The sequence below is a fragment of the Mangifera indica genome, chromosome 11, assembly GCF_011075055.1.
Source record: "Mangifera indica cultivar Alphonso chromosome 11, CATAS_Mindica_2.1, whole genome shotgun sequence".
NCBI lineage: Eukaryota > Viridiplantae > Streptophyta > Magnoliopsida > Sapindales > Anacardiaceae > Mangifera > Mangifera indica.
Window position 1 is genome coordinate 3,316,530 of NC_058147.1, and position 21,663 is coordinate 3,338,192.

Genomic DNA, 21,663 nt, shown 5'->3' on the forward strand with positions numbered 1-21,663 from the left:
AAGTCATAGGATTATTTTGAGAACAATCAAGATTAAAGCAATAAATGAATGAACCCAATTTCGCTCTCAGCGAAAATCATCAGATATTGAAAGTTACAAACGCTTAGTACAGAGGCAACATAATAAATATCGCACAGGTGAGATTCCTTATGAAGAATAGAAGGCACTCTATCAGCACTGTTTATATTTTCTGCATTTAATTAGTGTCAATACGTCCGGCCAGAAGAATCCCAGGTGCTTGTCTAATTATCCCAAGCCTCTGCACTCAGATTTGTCGGCACATTAGTGTGTGATTTGGATGGATTTATGAGTGAAAGAATAAAAATCCGTCCAAAGGGAATCCGTTTTCTAGTACAGTTTCTTGCTCTATATAGATTACATGATTATTGTTGATAAAACTAGAGCTCAGTTGATAACATCAAATTTTCCATGGATATCCTTTTCTATTACGGCTTGTTTCTCTTGCTCTTGTATTTCCTTCCAAAATACGTCCTCCAAATTAAGAGAAACCTCCCACCAAGTCCTGCCCTGTCCCTTCCCATAGTAGGCCATCTCTACCTTTTAAAGAAACCTCTTCATCGAACCCTGGCCAAACTTTCGGCCCGATATAGTCCAATTCTGTTTATCAGGCTGGGATCTCGCCCAGCAGTTCTTGTGTCTTCCCCTTCTGCTGCAGAGGAATGCTTTACCAAAAACGACATCATTTTTGCCAACCGCCCTCGATTCCTGGCAGGGAAGCACCTTGGTTATGATTACACCACCCTTGTTTGGGCCTCATATGGTCACCATTGGCGCAACTTAAGACGCATAGCTTCAGTCGAAATCTTGTCATCTAATCGTCTTCAGATGTTTTCTGGCATCCGTCTAGACGAGGTCAGGCTATTGTGTAAAAGGCTTTTTAAAGGCTCAAACGGTGGACAATATCAGATTGTAGACATGAAATCCATGTTTTTTGAGATGACCCTGAATGTTATGATGAGGATGATTGCTGGCAAAAGATTTTACGAAGAGAATATGGCTGACTTGGAGGAAGCTAAAAAATTCAAAGAAATTGTGACAGAGACCTTTCGCTTGAGTGGGGCTACTAATATTGTAGATTTTATACCCTTTTTGAAGTGGGTTGGATTGAATAATGTTGAAAAGAGTTTAGTGATATTGCAGGGAAAACGAGACAAGTTCATGCAGGATTTGATTGAAGAACACCGACGAATGAGGAATGATTTTGCTTCTCCAGATGGGAGTAAGACCATGATCAATGTGCTGTTGTCACTGCAAGAAAATGAGCCTGAATACTATACAGATCATGTTATCAGAGGCATGATGCAAGTAAAAATCTCTATGAACTGAAGCATATACTTCTTTTTTTTTTTGGGTTAAATTGTGAATTCCCCATGAACATTAACAAGCAAATGGCATGATTATGTTTTCAGGTCATGTTATCAGCAGGAACTGATACTTCAGCTGGGACTATGGAATGGGCACTGTCAAATTTGCTAAACAATCCAAAGACCATTCTACAAGCACAGGCAGAAATTGACACAAACGTGGGGCAAAGAAGGTTAATCGAAGAATCAGATATGGCCACACTTCCATATGTCAATGGCATTTTGAAAGAGACCCTCCGGATGTACCCAGTTGCTCCAGTGCTAGTACCACACGAGTCATCAGAAGAGTGCAGTATAGGAGGTTTTCATGTCCCACGTGGCACAATGTTATTGGTGAACATGTGGTTAATTCAGAATGACCCTAACTTATGGGAAGAGCCGTCAAAATTCAAGCCAGAGAGATTTCAGAGGCCGGAAGAGGAAATAGGCAAGTACATGTTGTTGCCATTTGGAGCCGGGAGAAGGGGGTGTCCTGGGGAGGGATTGGCCATGAGGATTATTGGGTTGGCGTTGGGAACGCTGATCCAGTGCTTTGAGTGGAAGAGAGTTGGTGAGGAGATGGTGGACATGAGTGAAGGCGGTGGGCTTACAATGCCCAAAGCTCAACCTCTGTTTGCAATGTGCAGGCCACGCCCAGTTATGACCGAACTCCTCCACCAACTCTAAACGCTCTCGTATGCGCTTGCGTATGCAATGTTCTTTTTCCAATAAAATTGTCATATTTTTAAGACACAATGTATAAGTCACAAGGAATGAGACTGACTAGGCTATGTTTCCTTATCTTCACTGCACCATTAATGAGACTTTACGATTCTACCTAACAGGGTCAATACCGATACCGCGTCAATCATTTGAGGAAAGCATGGTTGGAGGTTACCGCATTCCATGCAACACAATGCTATTGGTGAATTTATAGGCCATACAACATGACCCAACAATTGGTTGGGTTGGTTTCAGGCTCACTATGACCGAAAAAACTAGACTCATCTTGCCCAGGACCCACTCTTTACAGGTTTAATGTCGCCTGGGTCCAACCATGCTTAAACTTCTTTCAAAGCTATGATTTAATTTAGCTTAAGAAGCTTGATGATGATTATTACTTGATAAGCATATGATTTAAATCCATAAAAAAGAATGAATAAAAATAACATTCCATCTTATGCTTTACACCAAACCAAAGTGCGAGAATTTGGTTGACTCTGTTATTAGGATGTGTTGTTGCGAAGATAAATCAATTAAAATGTCAATGTTGCACATGATGCCCTGTTTGGCACTTCAGATTCTGCCGACAGACACAAGTGATTTTGTTAAGAATAAAGATTGACAAGTGGGGTAGAAGTGATTTTCTTGAGAATAAACAAATGGTAAGTGGGGTTGGAGAAATCATACTAGGGTAATGGACTATTTCCCACCGAAAGATAATGCAAAGACAAATATATATTTATAAAGTTTTAAAATTTTAAATACTCATTTTTTATGTTATTTTTATTAAAACTTATTATTAATTATAAAAAGTAAAATTATTATTTAACTAATATTATTAAAAAAATTAAAATTTTTATATTTTTTTTCATAGTCTAAAAAACTAACAATTTTTCTAACTTAAAAATTTAAATGGTTATCTTTTTCTCTTTAGAGTTTCATTTATTCTTTTCTTTTTTAATGACATTCTTCAACCAATCTCTTATTTGTCGATGCTCTCTTCCGTATCTTAAATAATGATATGTCATCGTTTTTCAATTACAAATATGACAAATTGATTAAACTCATCGATTGATAAACTTTTTACTATTTTTGTTATGTTTATAGCTAAAGAACAATTTAAATTTAAACAAATTAATATCAATTGGTTGATTAGACAAAGGTAATGAGTTGTTTTTATCTCTCTGTTCATTTTTCATCCAACAAGATTACACCGATAAAAAGATCAATGGTGGGACAAAGACCGTTCGTATTTTCATTAATTTATAGCACCTAAGAATGTTCTTCTAGGCCAACTCTTTGTTTAATGAAAAATGTTAAGGTGGACTTGTTAATTTGTCTTTACGTATCTTTGTCCATTTTCTACGGCAACTTAATCCTCCACTATCTCTACGCCGCCCCAAACTTCAAGCCGAATAATAATAAAAATTTCTTCTTATTCTTATTTTCTTTTCATTTAATTTATCTCACACAATAGTAAACATTAGGATACTTTTAACTTATCTCACTTTTGAAAAATGTGTATATATTTGAAGATGGTAAGAATAAGCTATACATGTTATAATATATGATATTAAAATCAATAATATTATATATAATTTTTACATATGAATAATAATATGTTCTTATATAATTAAATATTATTTTATTTTTAATTTTTAAATATCTAATTATATGATAATATATTATTATTTATATATAATATTATTTTATTAAAATTTTGTGAAATTTATCCTTTTTATTTCACATGTTTCTTGGAAACATTTAATGAATTATTTATTAACATTTTTAATATTATAAAACACATGAATTTATGGTTGGTAACATTAATCTGTAATTTCAGCTGGTAACACTGATGTGTCATTTTAGCATTTTAACGCTGAAAAATGATATTTTTGGGTAATATGTCAAATACTATTAATAAAATTAATTAATTATTTTTTTGAATAAACACGCTTTAAAAAAATACATTTCATAACTTTTAATATTTATTAAATATATTTTTATCCCAAATTTATATAAAATTATATTTTAAAACTTGGAATACTTATCAATGATGAAAAAGTAATTACTGATAATTAAAATTACATCAAAATGAAGTAAATTTAATCAAAATCTCATATAGTATAATTTTAATGATGTCATATTATTCTATTAGGATTTTAATATGATTCTAACTTTAATTTTAATAATGATCGATGAATTACAAATTTTGAGATTGGTTAAAGTTATGGTAATGTTTTGATTTCTTTTCTTTAATCAAAGATAAAGAGTTTAAATGATAAATTTTAAAGTTTGTGAGAAAATTTGCACTTTATTTATACTTTAGACATGTAAGTGAGATTAATTATATAATATTTATATATTTTATAAACTAATAAAAATACTCTTTAGTTATCAAAATTTGATTTTTTATTAATTGTCGAAAAATTACATTTTTCAAATTTAAAACGAAAAATAGTTATTTTTTCTTTACATTTATATTTGTTTGTTAGTAATAATATTATGTATATATAAATAATGTATTATTATAAAATTAAATATTTTTAATAAAAAAATTATCTAAATAAATAAAATCTCGGGTTAATGATTAATCCTATAACTACTGAATTAGACAATTTAAACCTTTTTTTCTTACATAAAACAATGAAACCGCAACTATTCTTGAAATTATGTGATAGAATTTCTTTTGTCTTTAATTTAAAGTTATAATAAAATTATATGTACAATTTTTGTGTATAACTTTATATATAAATAATGATATGTTATTATGTGATTGAGTGTTATTTTTTTTAATTTTTAATTATTTAATTATATAATAACATATTATTATTTACACATAAAATTATATACACAACTACTCTTACTAACGTTATCTAGCCTAATGATCTTATGTATCTATATTTGACTATATACAAAAAAAAAAAAAAAAAAAAAAAAAAAAAATTGTATTCATGAATTATTTCAATGTAATTTACCCAGACGTTACCAACCCACTGAATACTTTTGTCAAATTTTGAGTCTATATAACAATCATGTCTTTTTTTGGTAATCGTCACTCCGTTCCAGGTTCTAAAATTCCGTGAACGGAGACTTCTGTCTTCAAGCTTAAAGCACCACCATTGCTTCCAAAAAGTAGTAGTTTCAGGCGCCATGATTTTGCATATATTTCTCTTAATTATCTTCTGGGTAGCAGTAAATCACTTCCTTAACAAGATCAAAAACCTCCCCCCGACTCCTTTCCCAACTTTACCCATCATAGGCCACCTTTACCTCCTCAAGAAACCTCTTCATCGATCTCTCTCCAAAATCTCAGCCCGTCACGGCCCCATACTTCTCCTGAAATTCAGCTCTCGCCGTGTCCTCCTTGTGTCCTCCCCATCCGCCGCCGAAGAATGTTTTACCAAAAACGATATCGCTTTCGCCAACCGACCAGATCTACTTGCCGGAAAATACATGGGCTACAATTACACCAGCCTCTCATGGGCTCCATATGGGAACCACTGGCGAAACCTCAGGAAGATCTCTTCCCATGAGATCTTATCCACTAATCGTCTGCAAGAACTCTCCTTTGTGCGCGTAGATGAGATCAGATCATTAATTCATATGCTCTATAAAAATCAAAATCAGATAGTGGATATGAAAACTGTTTTCTTTGAGTTGACTCTGAATGTAATAATGAGGATGGTATGCGGGAAGAGTTACTACGGTGAAAAAGTGAAGGGAGCCGAGTCAGAGGAGTTTCGAGAGATTGTGGCTGAAACTTTTCGGTTGGGTGGTGCCTCAAATTTAGCGGACTTTTTTCCAGTTTTAAGGTGGATTGGATATGGAGGGACGGAGAAGAGACTGGTGGCTTTGCATGAGAAGAGAGAGAAGTTTATGCAAAGTTTAATAGAAGAGCATAAAACAAAAATGGGTAGTGATGAGTATAAAAATAAAATTTTGGATGGACAGAGAAGAAAGTCGATGATAGAAGTGCTGTTGTGTTTGCAAGAATCTGATCCTGGGTACTATACTGATGAGACTATCAGAAGCCTTATGCTGGTAAGATCTATACCCTTAAATAAATAAATAACGACTCATCTATGTCTTTATTGTGGATAATTTACTAGATTCCAGCAGACATGCAGATTCTGATTTTGACGAAGAGTTTATTTTTGTTTTTACGTGTAAAACTATGTGTAGAAATTTTAAGTGACAATGGGTCACTTTTTCTAAACAATCTGTCAAAGAAACTTAATTTCTATTCGTTATTTCTTTCAATTTACTTATCATCCTTTTACAGGTGATATTAATAGCAGGATCTGATACCTCAGCTGGAACGATGGAGTGGGCAATGTCTCTCCTTCTAAACAATCCAGAGGTTTTGAGAATGGCACAAACCGAAATAGATAATCAAATTGGTTCTGATCACTTGGTTGACGAATCTGATTTGGCTAAGCTTCCTTACCTTCGTTGTATTATAAATGAGACTTTACGGTTGTACCCAGCAGGGCCGTTACTAGTACCTCATCAATCATCAGAAGAATGCATGGTTGGGGGTTACCGCATTCCACAAAGCACAATGCTATTGGTTAATTTATGGGCTATCCAGCATGACCCAACAATTTGGGAGGATCCTACCCAGTTTAGGCCTGAGAGGTTTGAAGGCTTTGAAGGAGTGCGGGATGGGTTCAAGTTAATGCCTTTTGGGGCAGGACGGAGAAGGTGCCCCGGTGAGGGACTGGCGTTGCGCATGGTTGGGTTGGCTTTGGGCACGCTTATTCAATGCTTTGATTGGGAGAGGCCCAATAAGGATTTGGTTGACATGACTGAAGGAACTGGACTCAGCTTGCCCAAGGTCCACTCTTTACAGGCTAAATGTAGCCTACGTCCAACCGTGCTCAATCTTCTTTCACAACTGTGATTTAATTTAGCTTAAGAAACTTAATGATGATTATTACTTGATAGTCATCTGAATTAATTTACTACATCAATGAAGAGAAGTTAACTGATGAAATATGTTCAGTTTTAATAATTGTAATAACAACAAGAAATGTTGTTGATAATATGGATGTATTGAAAATTAATAGTTTTTATAGTTTAAATAATTATTTTACCCTTTGATCATTTAAAATAATCAAAATACCCTTTTAATTATAATAACTATTTTATCCTTCTCAACTAAAATGGTCGAAATACCTTCAAATTTTAATTATTAATTTATTAAATCAGTTTAAATTACCAATTATAATGACTATTTTATCCTCAAATTTTGTATTGTTAGAGCGGATTAGAAAAAGAAATATAATTTAAAAAAATAATCAATTTGAATTACAGAAGAGTAAAATTTGATTTTTAGGTTTAATATATGGCCTAATTGTTTGATTGTATGAAGATTTGGATTGAATTGCATATTGATGAATCATGTTAGGTTGCATATAAGCTGCATAATTTACAGTTTCATACTGAACTTGTCCAATGCATGCATGGAACTCTTCATGGAGAGGTGTGCTAGAAATCCAACTAAAGCAGAAAATCAGAATGCAACATGAAATCCAACTACCATCGTTACTAAAACTACCCGCACAATCAAATCGTTACTGTTGTCAGCTGTTTTTGAAGCTCTTGTAAACTGTCCATAGAGCAAACAAACTATATTGGAGAGTTTTTATATGTTGTTTAAGGTATCATCATTATTGTTATCATCGTTATCGCCATCCCTGTTGCCGGTGGCTGTTTCACAAATTTACAATCGAAAAACAGAGCAAAACTGTCTTAGAAGGCAATAGAAGGCAAATGAAAGGCCAACGGACTTGCTTTCTTTTTTTTTTTTTAATTTTTGTTTACCATTCATTCACATGGCGCTTTCTCATTTGTTAGTAATGAGTATAAAAAATTTTTGCTTCTAAATTTTTCAATTATCTTGGTCAAATGATCACAGAACGCTCCACGTGTTGAGACTTCATTGGCTACATCATCTCAAATGGATCTGCGTGTCCCTAAAACATTGACCCGCAATTTTTCAAAAGCGTACTGCTTTGACTTTCAGCAGCACGCATGCCCAATCAACCAGTCTGCCACGGCCCACGCCTTCGTTTTTCATAAATCGCCGCTTAAAGTCGTCAGCACGTCATAACTTCAGATGATGTGGAACGCTCTCTCCACGTGTCGCAAAAGGAAATCCGCCAACTTCATTAAATCTGTTGCAATTTGTAGTTTAAATTAATAATATTTTATTTGTTTAAACTCGTTTGCAAATCAGACAAAATCTACTTTATTACCGTTTTAACAAACGATTTTCATCAATTTCAACGTCTGATGTGCGGTAATTTGGGTTTACAAAAATTTTCGATAAGATTTTAGAAAAAAATCAAAACATGGCTGAGAATAAGTCTTTTGGCCTATTCGCTATGTTGAATTTTAGCTCACTATGCCAACTCGAGGTGGACTTGCTCTTTTGTCTTGACTCTTGATGTGTCTTTGTCCGTTTTCCACGGCAACTAACCTTTCGCCATATCTAACCCGCCCCAAACTTCAAATTGAATAATTTTGTTGCATGGTAAATTTCAAGGCATTGAATAATTGTTGGGGAAATTTCTTTTTATTAGAATCAGCCCAAATAATTATGATCACTCAATTATTTCAAAGATGCGTATAGACTTTTTAAAGGAAGAAAAACTTTACACGTGAGATTAGTTAACTGTCACCATAAATGCATTTAATTAGAGAAAAAAAAGTATAAATTAAGATATGGAAAATCAAATACCTAAAATAAATTATTTTCAATGTAATTTTATCGCTAAAAAGGAGACGTTCTTCTTGCATTATCAACTATTGAGTACTGTACAGTTGTCAAACTGTAAGCCTATATAGTCAAGTCTTTAACCCAACTTTTTCTAACCCCCACTCAATTGCAGGTTCCAAAATTCCGTGAAGAAAGACTTCTGTCTTTAAGCTTTTTCAGACGCCATGATTTTGCATATACTTCTCTTAACTGTCTTCTGGGTTGTTGCAAATCACTTCCTTAACAAGATCAAGAACCTCCCTCCAACTCCTTTCCCAACTTTACCCATCATAGGTCACCTTCACCTCCTTAAGAAACCTCTATATCAATCTCTCTCCAAAATCTCAGCCCGTCATGGCCCCGTACTTCTCCTGAAATTCGGCTCTCGCAGTGTCTTCCTTGTGTCCTCCCCGTCCGCTGCCGAAGAATGTTTTACCAAAAATGATATCGCTTTCGCCAACCGACCGGATCTACTCGCAGGAAAACACATGGGCTACAATTACACCAGCCTCGTATGGGCTCCATATGGGGACCACTGGCGGAACCTCAGGAAGATCGCTTCCCTGGAGGTCTTATCCACTAATCGTCTGCAACAACTCTCTTCCGTTCGCATAGATGAAATCAGATCGTTAATTCGTAGGCTTTATAGAAATCAAAATCAGATAGTGGATATGAAAACTGCCTTCTTTGAGCTGACTCTGAATGTAATAATGAGGATGGTAGGCGGGAAGAGTTACTACGGTGAAAAAGTTATGGGGGCCGAGTCAGAGGAGTTTCGAGAGATTGTGGCTGAAACTTTTCGATTGGTGGGTGCCTCAAATTTAGTGGACTTTTTGCCAGTTTTAAGGTGGACTGGATACGGGGGAACGGAGAAGAGATTGCTAACTTTGCAGGAGAAGAGAGAGAAGTTTATGCAAAGTTTAATAGAAGAGCATAAAACAAAAATGCGTAGTGATGAGTATAAAAATAAAAATTTGGATGGACAAAGAAGGAAGTCGATGATAGAAGTGCTGCTGTGTTTGCAAGAATCTGATCCTGAGTACTATACTGATGAGATGATCAGAAGCCTTATGCTGGTAAGATCTTTATCCTTCATAAAAAAATAAATCAAGCAAATTGAAATTTTCACCATAATTTGTTTCCCCGTATACAAATATGCTCAATTTTTTTTCATACGCATTTACCATAAAGTGAGTTATAATATCAATTCTCTAATTTTATTACATAATTAAAAATTTTAGAATTTAATTGTGTAACAAAATATAGATAATATTAGAGATTTGAATTAACACTTGTATGAATTAGAATGAGTTTTAGATAAATTTTGGTAAAACAACTGTAATTTTTGAGTTGTAAAGCTGACTCAAGCTTGTGTTTTAAAGGTTGCAAATGAGGCTAAACTTGGTATTATAATTTAGGGAAATTATATAAAATAGCCAAAATTTAGGGGGTTTAAGCGAAATTACCCAAAATATTTAGGTTTAACCAAAAATGCCTAGGTTTTGTGAAATGACGAAACTGCCCCCATATATAAACACAGCAAATTTCCTTACTTCCCACGGTTATTTCACTGTGCAAATTCAAAGAAAATTCAAAATTTCCCACTTTCCCACGGTCATCCCACGGTCGACCAAATTTTCGCCGATTTTCTTGCTTTCCGACAACCGCAAATGGCAAAGAAGGTTAGTATATCTCCCGTAATCTTATTTGAATCAAGTTATTGCTCATATTATTGAGATTTGATTGAGATTTTGAGGTTTGAAATTTTAGGGTTTCGATTTGAACAATGCTTAAAATGTTTTGATTCTTGGTTGTTTTCGTTGAATTGATTGAGGGGTTTTGTGTTATACAACGTGTAGATTTGATTTATGTGAAAATCGGAGATCGAAACAACCAAAATTTGGCCGAAAATGGCTGTCAAAGGATTGGCAGTCCGACCGTGAGAACAGTGTTTCCCATGGTCAAACGATTTCTCCCACGGCCAGCAGACATTGACCGTGGGTTAGGGGGGTAAAATAGCTTTTTCAAAATATTGGGGTGTAGGGGAGAGTCCTTAGCCCACGATAGGTTTTTCTGAAATTTACTGCGTGACCGTGGGTTTTCCATTCTCCCATGCTCATCCCACGGTTCGAAACTTCCCAATTAGATTTTCGCCAATTTTCTTGCTTTCCGGCAACGGCAAATGACAAATAAGGTTAGTATATTTCCCGTAATCTTATTTAAATCAAGTTATTATTCATATTATTGAGATTTGATTGAGATTTTACGGTTTGAAATTTTAGGGTTTCGACTTGAACAATGCTTAAAATGTTTTAATTCTTGGTTGTTTTTATTGAATTGATTGAGGGGTTTTGTGTTATACAACGTGTAGATTTGATTTATATGAAAATCGAAGGTCGAAACAACCAAATTTTGGCCGAAAATGGCTGCAAAGGATCGGTAGTTTGACTGTGGGAACAGTGTTTCCCACGGTCAAACGATTTCTCCCACGGTCAGCAGACATTGACCGTGGGTTAGGGGGGTAAAATAGATTTTTTACAATATTGGAGAGCCAATGGAGATTTCTTAGAACACAACAGGTTTTTCGGAAATTTGTCATGTAATAGCAGACTTGTTACAATATCAAATATCCAAAAACCCTCTATATTTATCTAATATTACATTTAACCCCCATAATGAGTGAGAGAGTTAAATAAATGAGGGGAAGGGTAATTTTGGTATTTTTTGCTTAGGAATAGTGAATTTGGGTATTTTTGCTTGAAAATAGTGATTTTGGGCATTTTTGCTTAATAGGAGGGTATTTTGGCCATTTTTTTAAAATTTCCCTATAATTTATTTTGTGGTATATATGTATAATGAGAAAATATGTGAGTATATTTATTTAGGCGGAAACAAATTACAGAAAATTTTGACACTAAAGGTTAATAAAATTAGTAGAGTATTAAAACTTTTAAAATAAAAATCTAAGTTCGAGTTTTTGTTATGTTTGTGAAACTTTAACTTTCCTAATATAATGGTTGTAAGTCTGATCATTATATCTCAAATTTATCTATCCAATAAATATAGGTAAAGTCTTCTCTTATTAAAAAAAAAATTAATAAATTGTGGATAATTTACTAGATTCAAGCACACAAGTCTTTGTTACAAAATTTTTTTTTTTACAAGTACCCATACTTCCTATTCTGATTTTGACGATGAGCTTTTTTGTTTTTTTAAAATTATAATATATATTAATCTTAAAATTGAAGTCAGAATCTGTGTCCTATTAATACTTTAAAGATAGGATTTGCTATGGTGTATCTATAGAGACTGTCTCTTTATACCAATTTGGCCAATGATTTCAGCCAAAATCAACAAGAAAAACTCTCTTTCAAGACGGAAAATGAATGGGTCTTATTTCTTTCAATTTACTTTTTCTTACCCTATTACAGGTGATATTAATAGCAGGGTCGGATACGTCAGCTGGAACAATGGAGTGGGCAATGTCTCTCCTTCTAAACAACCCAGATGTTTTGAGAAAGGCACAAGCAGAAATAGACAATCAAATTGGCTCTAATCACTTTGTCGATGAATCTGATTTGGTTAAACTTCCTTATCTTCATTGTATCATCAATGAGACTTTACGGTTGTACCCAGCAGGGCCATTACTGGTGCCACATCAATTATCAGAAGAATGCAAAGTTGGAGGTTATCGCATACCACGTGGCACAATGCTATTGGTAAATTTATGGGCCATTCAACGTGACCCAACAATTTGGGAGGATCCTACCAAGTTTAGGCCTGAGAGGTTTGAAGGCTTTGAAGGAGTGCGGGATGGGTTCAAGTTCATGCCTTTTGGGGTAGGAAGGAGAAGCTGCCCCGGCGAGGGACTGGCGTTGCGCATGGTTGGGTTGGCTTTGGGCTCACTTATTCAATGCTTTGATTGGGAGAGACCCAATAAGGATATGGTGGACATGACCGAAGGAAGTGCTCTCAATTTGCCCAAGGCCCACCCTTTACAGGCTAAATGTAGCCCCCGTCTTGGCATGCTCGACCTTATTTCACACTTATCTAATTTAACTTAAGAAGTCAGATGATAGTAGCTGAGGTCATTACTATAACAGGAAAGAAATGTTGCTAGACATCAATGTTAATAGTTCTCCCGTTTAGTTCATATTTAAGAGATGAAACTATGTTAAATTTTACTAAGAATGAAACTTGCAACAATTATGTTGTGATATTTAATGATATCAAACCTTAGTTATTAAAAGAAAGCATATGATTATAAAAATGTCTCTTGGTCATCTATTTTATTTTTAATATTCTATTAATATTAAAAGAAAGCATATGATTATAAAAAGTGTCGCTTGCTCATCGGGAAACATTTGAGCTACAACTTCACTAGTCTCGTTAGGGCTCCCTATGGTGATCACTGGCGAAACCTTAGACGAATTGCGACCCTTGAAATCTTGTCCGCTACTCGCCTCCAGGCGTTATACAGTATACGTGTGGATGAAATAAGATTATTGGTCCGCAAGCTTTTTCATAAACAAAATCAATCTGTTGACCTTCAGACTATGCTTAAGGAGCTGACAGTGAACGTCATGATGAGGATGATCGCTGGTAAACGATATTATGGTGAGGACGTGACAAATTTAGAGGAAGCAAAGAGGTTTAAGGACATCCAAGCGGAGACTTATAAGGTTAGTACCATGACCAATATAGGAGATCACTTGCCGTGGATTAAATCTGGAGAGATAGAGAAAAGGATGATGGAGTGTTGCAGGAAGAGAGATGAATTCATGCAAAAATTAATAGAAGATACGAGAAAAAAAACGGGCACTTATAGTCCTGATGAAAAGACAAAAACCCCGGTTGAGTTTTTACTGACGCTGCAATAAGCAAATCCCGAGTACTACAAAGACGAGATCATCAATGGCCTCATGCTTGTAAGTTTTCTATTGATTCTGCAATTTATTCTTTAACAATAAAGTTACAGTATAATTATTTTGAATATATAAATAAATATATATTTAATGATTGAATGATTCTAAATTACAAATAAAATAATATTCAAACATATGATAATTCACATTATTATATATTTATTTATATATTTAATATAAATGTACGTTGTATTACTTATTCCTGGAATATAAAAATCATTATTACTCCTTCCCTAGTGTAATTTTTAGTATTGTATCTGTGTAGTTTCTGTTGCTAGCCGGAACAGAAACTACATCCAATACTTTGGAGTGGACATTTTCCCTTTTGCTAAACCATCCAGAAGTCCTGAAGAAGGCCCGAGCAGGAATAGACAACTACGTGGGACATGGCCGCTTGCTTGAGGAAGCTGATTTAGTCCACCTTCCATACCTTCGCAACATCATAAATGAGGCCTTGCGCATGTATCCGGCAGTCCCTTACTAATACCACACGAGTCATCAGATGATTGCAAAGTAGGGGGTTTCCATGTACCACGTGGCACAATGTTATTGGTTAATTTGTGGGCAATACAAAATGATTCGAAAATTTGGGTGGATCCGAGAAAGTTTAAGCCAGAAAGATTTGAGGGGGTAGAGGGGGGAAGAGATGGACTCAGACTGATGCCATTTGGGTCAGGGAGGAGGGGGTGTCCTGGAGAAGGGTTGGGTTTGAAAATGATCGGGTTAACAGTGGGTTCACTGATTCAGTGTTTTGAATGGGAAAGGCCTAGTGAGCAGATGATTGACATGAGAGAGGGGACTGGTCTCACTTTGCCAAGGGCCCAACCACTGATTGCTAAATGCCACGCCCGTCCTATCATGCTTAAACTTCTTTCTCAAACGTAAACCAGGGTAGTCTTACCTACCCATTATTTTTTATTTAGGGCATTTTCAACTCTAGTTCATTGGATCCTCATATAATAGATGCCATGTGGGCGTGCTAGTCTCAATTATCATGCTTAAATAATATCTTTGAGTAATTTTATATATATATATATATGTATGTATGTATTTTCATATGATTTAATATGATTTTATTATTAATTTAAAATAATTTATTTATTTAATGATATATATAAATATAAAAATATTTATATTTTTAAAATAAATATACGTAATTTGCTTGGTATCCTTATCTTATCATGTGTTGTACCAATTAAGGTATTCTTATATTTGAAGGCTCATTAACTGGTTGGTGCAAAGAATGTTTGTTTGGTTATTTGGTTTGATCTAATAATCAGTGGTAAAAAACTGTTCTTGCATCCAGAAACAGAGCACAGCCAGAGTCTCCTCTCCTGGAGATAGAAGGATCTATGGGCTTCTGGGGCTTGTGCTTTCCTGTGTTTGTAGCTTTTTTTGTAATCGCGAAGCACTTCCTTAATAAATTCCAGAACCTCCCACCAAGTCCTTATCTTTGCCTTCCCATCATAGGCCATTTCTACCTCTTGAAGAAACCTATTCACCAAAATCTATACAGAATCTCCAAACAGCACGGTCCTATAGTCTTCCTCCAATTCGGGTCTCGCAAAGTTATCGTAGTCTCCTCAGCTTCAGCAGCAGAAGAATGTTTGACCAAAAACGACATCATCTTTGCCAATCGCCCTCGCATGACCATTGGAAGGATTCTGTGTTGAAATAAGTGACTCTTTATGTCTCACATCTATTAATTTAATCTCTTTATATTTTATTAAAGGCTATAAAGGCACATTCAATCTGTACAGAATCTAAACAAGTTTCAATTTGAGATTGACAAGTTATGACTCAAACTTGACTAAAAACAATTCAATTTTAGATTTGATTTGAATCGGTTCAAATTCAAAATTTTAAATTGATTCAAACTTATCTTATTTATAAAAATAAATCAAATCTTTAATTTAAATTTGACTAAGTCAATTTGAAATTGAATTTGAACACGAATAATCATAAACAACAAATTCTAAAAGTTGATTACTACAAGTTTCTTCTATATATAATTTATAATAAAATTAGGTATATATATTTGGATTATAATCACATGACATGACTAATAGTTTTAATAATTTTGTACCTTTGATTTCCCAAGTAAAGCCTTTACCAGATACTGCCTCTACACCTGCCTTCAAAAGCGTACAACTCATGGGCATTATTGTCATCACCTGATGATAGAATTATATTATATCACTATAAACAAACAACTTGGGCATGAGTGAATTTCACACCTGGATCCAACTTCACATGCCATGGTGATTTGCTGACTGGTGTCATTACCATACAATTCTCCTCTAGGTAAGGGTTTGGATTGTCCAAATTCTGTACAGACTTTTTAAAGATGCGTATAGACTTTTTAAAGGAAAAAAAACATTACACGTGAGATTAGTTAATTCTCACCATAAATGCATTTAATAGGAAAAAAATGGGTATAAATTCTGATATTTATTAAAAATAAATAACATTTTATCCATTCAGTTTTATTAAATATATTTTCACCCTTTGGTTCGTTCATTAAGATATGGAAAATCAAATACATAAAATAAATTATTTTCAATGTAATTTTATCGCTAAAAAGGAGACGTTCTTCTTGCATTATCAACTATTGAGTACTGTACAGTTGTCAAACTGTAAGCCTATATAGTCAAGTCTTTAACCCAACTTTTTCTAACCCCCACTCAATTGCAGGTTCCAAAATTCCGTGAAGAAAGACTTCTGTGTTTAAGCTTTTTCGGACGCCATGATTTTGCATATACTTCTCTTAACTGTCTTCTGGGTTGTTGCAAATCACTTCCTTAACAAGATCAAGAACCTCCCTCCAACTCCTTTCCCAACTTTACCCATCATAGGTCACCTTCACCTCCTTAAGAAACCTCTACATCAATCTCTCGCCAAAATCTCAGCCCGTCACGGCCCCGTACTTCTTCTGAAATTCGGCTCTCGCCGTGTCTTCCTTGTGTCCTCCCCGTCCGCTGCCGAAGAATGTTTTACCAAAAATGATATCGCTTTCGCCAACCGACCGGATCTACTCGCAGGAAAACACATGGGCTGCAATTACACCAGCCTCGTATGGGCTCCATATGGGGACCACTGGCGGAACCTCAGGAGGATCGCTTCCCTGGAGATCTTATCCACTAATCGTCTGCAACAACTCTCTTCTGTTCGCATAGATGAAATCAGATCGTTAATTCGTAGGCTGTATAGAAATCAAAATCAGATAGTGGATATGAAAACTGCCTTCTTTGAGCTGACTCTGAATGTAATAATGAGGATGGTAGGCGGGAAGAGTTACTACGGTGAAAAAGTGATGGGGGCCGAGTCAGAGGAGTTTCGAGAGATTGTGGCTGAAACTTCTCAATTGGGTGGTGCCTCAAATTTAGTGGACTTTTTGCCAGTTATAAGGTGGACTGGATACGGGAAAACGGAGAAGAGAATGCTAACTTTGCAGGAGAAGAGAGAGAAGTTTATGCAAAGTTTAATAGAAGAGCATAAAACAAAAATGGGTAGTGATGATGAGTATAAAAATAAAAATTTGGATGGACAGAGAAGGAAGTCGATGATAGAAGCGCTGCTGTGTTTGCAAGAATCTGATCCTGAGTACTATACTGATGAGATTATCAGAAGCCTTATGCTGGTAAGATCTTTACCCTTCATAAAAAAATAAATCAAGCAAATTGAAATTTTCACCATAATTTGTTTCCCCGTATACAAATATGCTCAATTTTTTTTCATACGCATATACCATAAAGTGAGTTATAATATCAATTCTAAGTTATAAAAGTGTTAATCCAATTCTCTAATTTTATTTTTATTTTGTTACATAATTAAAAATTATAGAATTTAATTATGTATCAAAATATAGATAATATTAGAGATTTGAATCAACACTTGAATGAATTAGAATGAGTTTTAGATAAAATTTTGGTAAAATTTAACCTTTCTAATATAATAGTTATATGTTTTAAATTTATTTATTCATTAAATATAGGTAAAGTCTTCTCTTAGTAAAAAAAAATTACTGTAAATATGTAACTTCTCCTAACCATTGGGTGTGTTACAGAAAAACGGCATGAGTTCCCCTATTTTAGAGGGCCCGGGGAATATTTTTTTTTTCTTTTTAATTATGCCCTATAACACTCCCAATTTGCAATTCACACAAACGAGTCCTACCAATCGACTGGATTTTCATCAACTTAATCACAATTAATAAAATAAATACATAATAATAACAATTATAAAAATTATCACCCACAGAAACTTTATAATCAATTTTCATAACTAGCTGTATATATATATATACATATCCACCAATATCTACATCAAATATATATATATATAGACATATATTCACATATACATCAAAACATATATATATCAATAAAAATATGGTGTCTTCCTCCCTTAGTCTCATGTCTCATTAGTGCTCCCCGGGAACCTCTGCTGCATTTCTTTACCTGTAAAATATTAAATTAAACGGAGTGAGCGACTATGGCTCAGTAAGAAAATCATACTCAACACTTAAAGCATTTTATACCAGTATTAATCTTTTCTAATCTTTTTCATACTCAGCGTGTCTGAACTATTTATAACAAAATAATTGACACAGAACACGCATTTAACACGTATCATCATTCTTTTCTTTCACACATTTATTTCTTTCCTTATTATACAGATATGATTCACTCATTATGATTTATGCATGTATGAGTGATATGACATTTCTATTTTCTGAGCGTACATCTTTCTCAACTTTTTATCAGCCACACAGGCTTGTATGCATAATTTTAATGCAAATGACTTTCATAAAATATTTACTAATTTGTTTCTCTCTCTTGCTCATTGACTGGTCTAGACTACATATGACAGTACTTGCAGTCACCATACAAAGTATAATTCTCTCTTACACGCATATTTTTTTTTTTTGCTGTCCACACAGTACAGCTGATATTTTTCTTTTGCTGTCTACACAGTACAGCTAATATTTTTCTTTTGCTATCCACACAGTACAGCTGATATTTTTCTTTGTTGTCCACATAGTACAACTGATATTTGTTCTTTGCTGTCCACACAGTACAGCTGGTTGTCCACACAGTACAACCGATTATTTTATTTGCTGTCCACACAGTACAGCTGGCGTGTAAGGATTTTTAGTATGTTTTCTGTTTTCCTGTATCATATGAGTAATTATAAAACCAAAACACTTGTTTTCCATTTTCTGAAAGCATGCATGATTTAGAAAATATTTTTCCTCTTTCTTTATTTTTTTCTAAATCATGCATATGTTATGATTCCTCATGTATGCATATATAACCATAATATGAAATATGCGCATTTGTTATTTTCCCTTATTCTTTTCATTCCTTCTCAAACATCATATTATTTTCTCATGCATTTATATATATATATATATATATATATATATATATATATATATATATATCATGCCTCAAATTAATTTCAATTATACAATATAGGCTTAATATAAGGGTTATTTCACATAACATGCACATAATTAAGCAACATTAACCTATATCGCATAAAATGACATTTTTGCCCTTATGGCCAAAATTTACCTTTTTACCCTTATGGCCAAAAATTACATCATGAATCCTAATGAATTTCTTTATCCTTTTAAGCATAAATCACCTTAATTCTAATACCTTACACACTGATATAAGTAAAGGTTATTTAAATAACCTAACTCAAATTTACTTCAAGTATGTAAAGTATGAAATTCTTATCTTTTCTTTGCCAAATAGGTGATTTAAGCTTATTCACCTTCTTTTTTTTTTCTTGGCAACCTTAATCAACCAAAAATATAATCATCCATCAAACTCCCAAATTTCACATATCTTAAAAATTAAATTTTTTACCTTAGAACTGATCAGAATTGACAGATCTACACTTTTTATAACTAGGGCCTCCGGAAATTAGGTGATTTAGCTAGGTTTTTGGATGAATTTTGGTTAAGGGAAAAAGTTTAGCTAAAAAATAATGGAGTTCTCGGCAATAAGGAAGAAGATGAATAGATTATATAATTTATAAGCCTTTTGGACCATTTTGCCCTTAACATTTTCCATAAATTACTATTTTATCCTTAGTTAATTACCAAAAACCCGTAGCACCACCATATAATTTCAAGTGTGCCCTTCAATTTTAATTCCCACTTTGTCCCTTGAATCTTTATAAAATGACCATTTTACCCCCTTTGAAAAATATTGCTCATTTAGTAGTTTTCTATAATTCTTTTGCAATTTCTTTACATAGCAAGTTATAAAATCAACTCTAGGGATAATTTTGGAAGTGGAGTTTACTGACACACCTGAATTCGGATGTTACAAAATATTTCAACATCCCAATAAATTGTGGATAATTTACTAGATTCAAACACACAAGTCTTTGTTACAATTTTTTTTTTTTTTTTACAATTACCCATACTTCATATTCTGATTTTGACGATGAGCCCTTTTTTTTTTTTAATTATAATATATATTAATCTTAAAATTGAAGTCAGAACCTTCATCCTGTTGATACTTTTGAGATAGGATTTCCTATGGTGTATCAATAGAGACTGTCTCTTTATACCAATTTGGCCAATGATTTCAGCCAAAATCAACAAGAAAAACTCTCTTTCAAGACGGAAAATGAATGGTTCTTATTTCTTTCAATTTACTTTTTCTTACCCTATTACAGGTGATATTAATAGCAGGGTCGGATACGTCAGCTAGAACAATGGAGTGGGCAATGTCTCTCCTTTTAAACACCCCGGATGTTTTGAGAAAGGCACAAGCAGAAATAGACAATCAAATTGGCTCTGATCACTTTGTCGACGAATCTAATTTGGTTAAACTTCCCTATCTTCGTTGTATCATAAATGAGACTTTACGGTTGTACCCAGCAGGGCCATTACTGGTACCGCATCAATCATCAGAAGAATGCAAGGTTGGAGGTTATCGCATACCACGTGGCACAATGCTATTGGTAAATTTATGGGCCATTCAACGTGACCCAACAATTTGGGAGGATTCTACCAAGTTTAGGCCTGAGAGGTTTGAAGGCTTTGAAGGAGTGCGGGATGGGTTCAAGTTCATGCCTTTTGGGGTAGGGAGGAGAAGCTGCCCCGGCGAAGGATTGGCGTTGCGCATGGTTGGGTTGGCTTTGGGCTCACTTATTCAATGCTTTGATTGGGAGAGACCCAATAAGGATATGGTGGACATGACCGAAAGAAGTGCTCTCACTTTGCCCAAGGCCCACCCTTTACAGGCTAAATGTAGCCCCCGTCCTGGCATGCTCAACCTTCTTTCACAGCTATCTAATTTAACTTAAGAAGTCAGATGATAGTAGCTGAGGTCATTACTATAACAGGGAAGAGATGTTGTTATACATCAATGTTAATAGTTCTCCCTTTCAGCTTCATGTTTAAGAGATGAAACTATGTTAAATTTTACTAAGAATGAAACTTGCAACAATTATGTTGTGATAGTTAATGATATCAAACCTTAGTTATTAAAAGAAAGCATATGATTATAAAAATGTCTCTTGGTCATCTATTTTATTTTTCTTCTCATCTGTAATAACAAGAAGTGTTGCAAAAATAATATGGATTGTATTGATGTAAAATTTTGTAGACCAACAATATGGACATATGGTTAGGTCAAGTGCGAGAAATTAATAATGATAAGATAATTCTATATCCATTATGTAAAAAGATTAGCACAAGTAATGATAACAAATGTATGATTCCATGTGAAAGAATTAAACACAATGAAGTTTTTAACGTGTATAACATGTTGTTGATATATTTGGGAAGAATTCCAACAAGATATTGATAATTATTATATAAAAATTATTATGAGTCTTCTAGAGTCATTTTCCCCCC

At 34.1% G+C, this 21,663-nt stretch overlaps 4 protein-coding genes and 1 pseudogene across 5 annotated transcripts; all 5 read left to right on the forward strand.

Annotated features, from left to right (window-relative positions):
- Positions 1–47: 47 nt before the first annotated feature.
- On the forward strand, positions 48–2,165 carry LOC123228530 (cytochrome P450 81Q32-like). The gene is made up of 2 exons (XM_044653930.1): positions 48–1,326; positions 1,431–2,165. The coding sequence occupies exons 1-2, from the start codon at positions 430–432 to the stop codon at positions 2,049–2,051; spliced, it is 1,518 nt and encodes a 505-aa protein (XP_044509865.1). The 5' UTR covers positions 48–429; the 3' UTR covers positions 2,052–2,165.
- Positions 2,166–5,113: 2,948 nt separating this feature from the next.
- LOC123229769 (cytochrome P450 81Q32-like) lies at positions 5,114–7,185 on the forward strand. Its single transcript, XM_044655712.1, has 2 exons — positions 5,114–6,131; positions 6,373–7,185. Exons 1-2 carry the CDS (start codon positions 5,241–5,243, stop codon positions 6,991–6,993), a joined length of 1,512 nt encoding a protein of 503 aa, XP_044511647.1. The 5' UTR covers positions 5,114–5,240; the 3' UTR covers positions 6,994–7,185.
- Positions 7,186–8,848: 1,663 nt separating this feature from the next.
- Positions 8,849–13,080, forward strand: LOC123229768 (cytochrome P450 81Q32-like). The gene is made up of 2 exons (XM_044655710.1): positions 8,849–9,929; positions 12,285–13,080. The coding sequence occupies exons 1-2, from the start codon at positions 9,039–9,041 to the stop codon at positions 12,915–12,917; spliced, it is 1,524 nt and encodes a 507-aa protein (XP_044511645.1). The 5' UTR covers positions 8,849–9,038; the 3' UTR covers positions 12,918–13,080.
- Positions 12,926–14,727, forward strand: LOC123229630 (annotated as a pseudogene).
- A 1,563-nt stretch (positions 14,728–16,290) lies between these two features.
- On the forward strand, positions 16,291–21,317 carry LOC123229245 (cytochrome P450 81Q32-like). Of its 2 annotated transcripts, XM_044654906.1 has the most exons (3): positions 16,291–17,418; positions 18,856–18,921; positions 20,478–21,317. In XM_044654906.1, the coding sequence occupies exons 1-3, from the start codon at positions 16,525–16,527 to the stop codon at positions 21,108–21,110; spliced, it is 1,593 nt and encodes a 530-aa protein (XP_044510841.1). In that variant the 5' UTR covers positions 16,291–16,524; the 3' UTR covers positions 21,111–21,317. The 2 variants fall into 2 exon arrangements, with proteins under 2 accessions (XP_044510841.1, XP_044510842.1); XM_044654907.1 differs by lacking the exon at positions 18,856–18,921 and having other exon boundaries at positions 16,301–17,418.
- The last annotated feature ends 346 nt before the right edge of the window (positions 21,318–21,663 follow it).

Excerpts from the sequence above, each read along its gene's own strand:
- LOC123229768 (XM_044655710.1), top strand. The coding sequence starts at position 9,039 with ATGATTTTGCATATACTTCTCTTAACTGTCTTCTGGGTTGTTGCAAAT. Across the intron at positions 9,930-12,284 it reads TGATCAGAAGCCTTATGCTG|GTGATATTAATAGCAGGGTC; the intron begins GTAAGATCTTTA and ends ACCCTATTACAG.
- LOC123228530 (XM_044653930.1), top strand. The coding sequence starts at position 430 with ATGGATATCCTTTTCTATTACGGCTTGTTTCTCTTGCTCTTGTATTTC. Across the intron at positions 1,327-1,430 it reads TTATCAGAGGCATGATGCAA|GTCATGTTATCAGCAGGAAC; the intron begins GTAAAAATCTCT and ends TTATGTTTTCAG.
- LOC123229769 (XM_044655712.1), top strand. The coding sequence starts at position 5,241 with ATGATTTTGCATATATTTCTCTTAATTATCTTCTGGGTAGCAGTAAAT. Across the intron at positions 6,132-6,372 it reads CTATCAGAAGCCTTATGCTG|GTGATATTAATAGCAGGATC; the intron begins GTAAGATCTATA and ends ATCCTTTTACAG.
- LOC123229245 (XM_044654906.1), top strand. The coding sequence starts at position 16,525 with ATGATTTTGCATATACTTCTCTTAACTGTCTTCTGGGTTGTTGCAAAT. Across the intron at positions 17,419-18,855 it reads TTATCAGAAGCCTTATGCTG|TACAGCTGGTTGTCCACACA; the intron begins GTAAGATCTTTA and ends CTGTCCACACAG. Across the intron at positions 18,922-20,477 it reads CCACACAGTACAGCTGGCGT|GTGATATTAATAGCAGGGTC; the intron begins GTAAGGATTTTT and ends ACCCTATTACAG.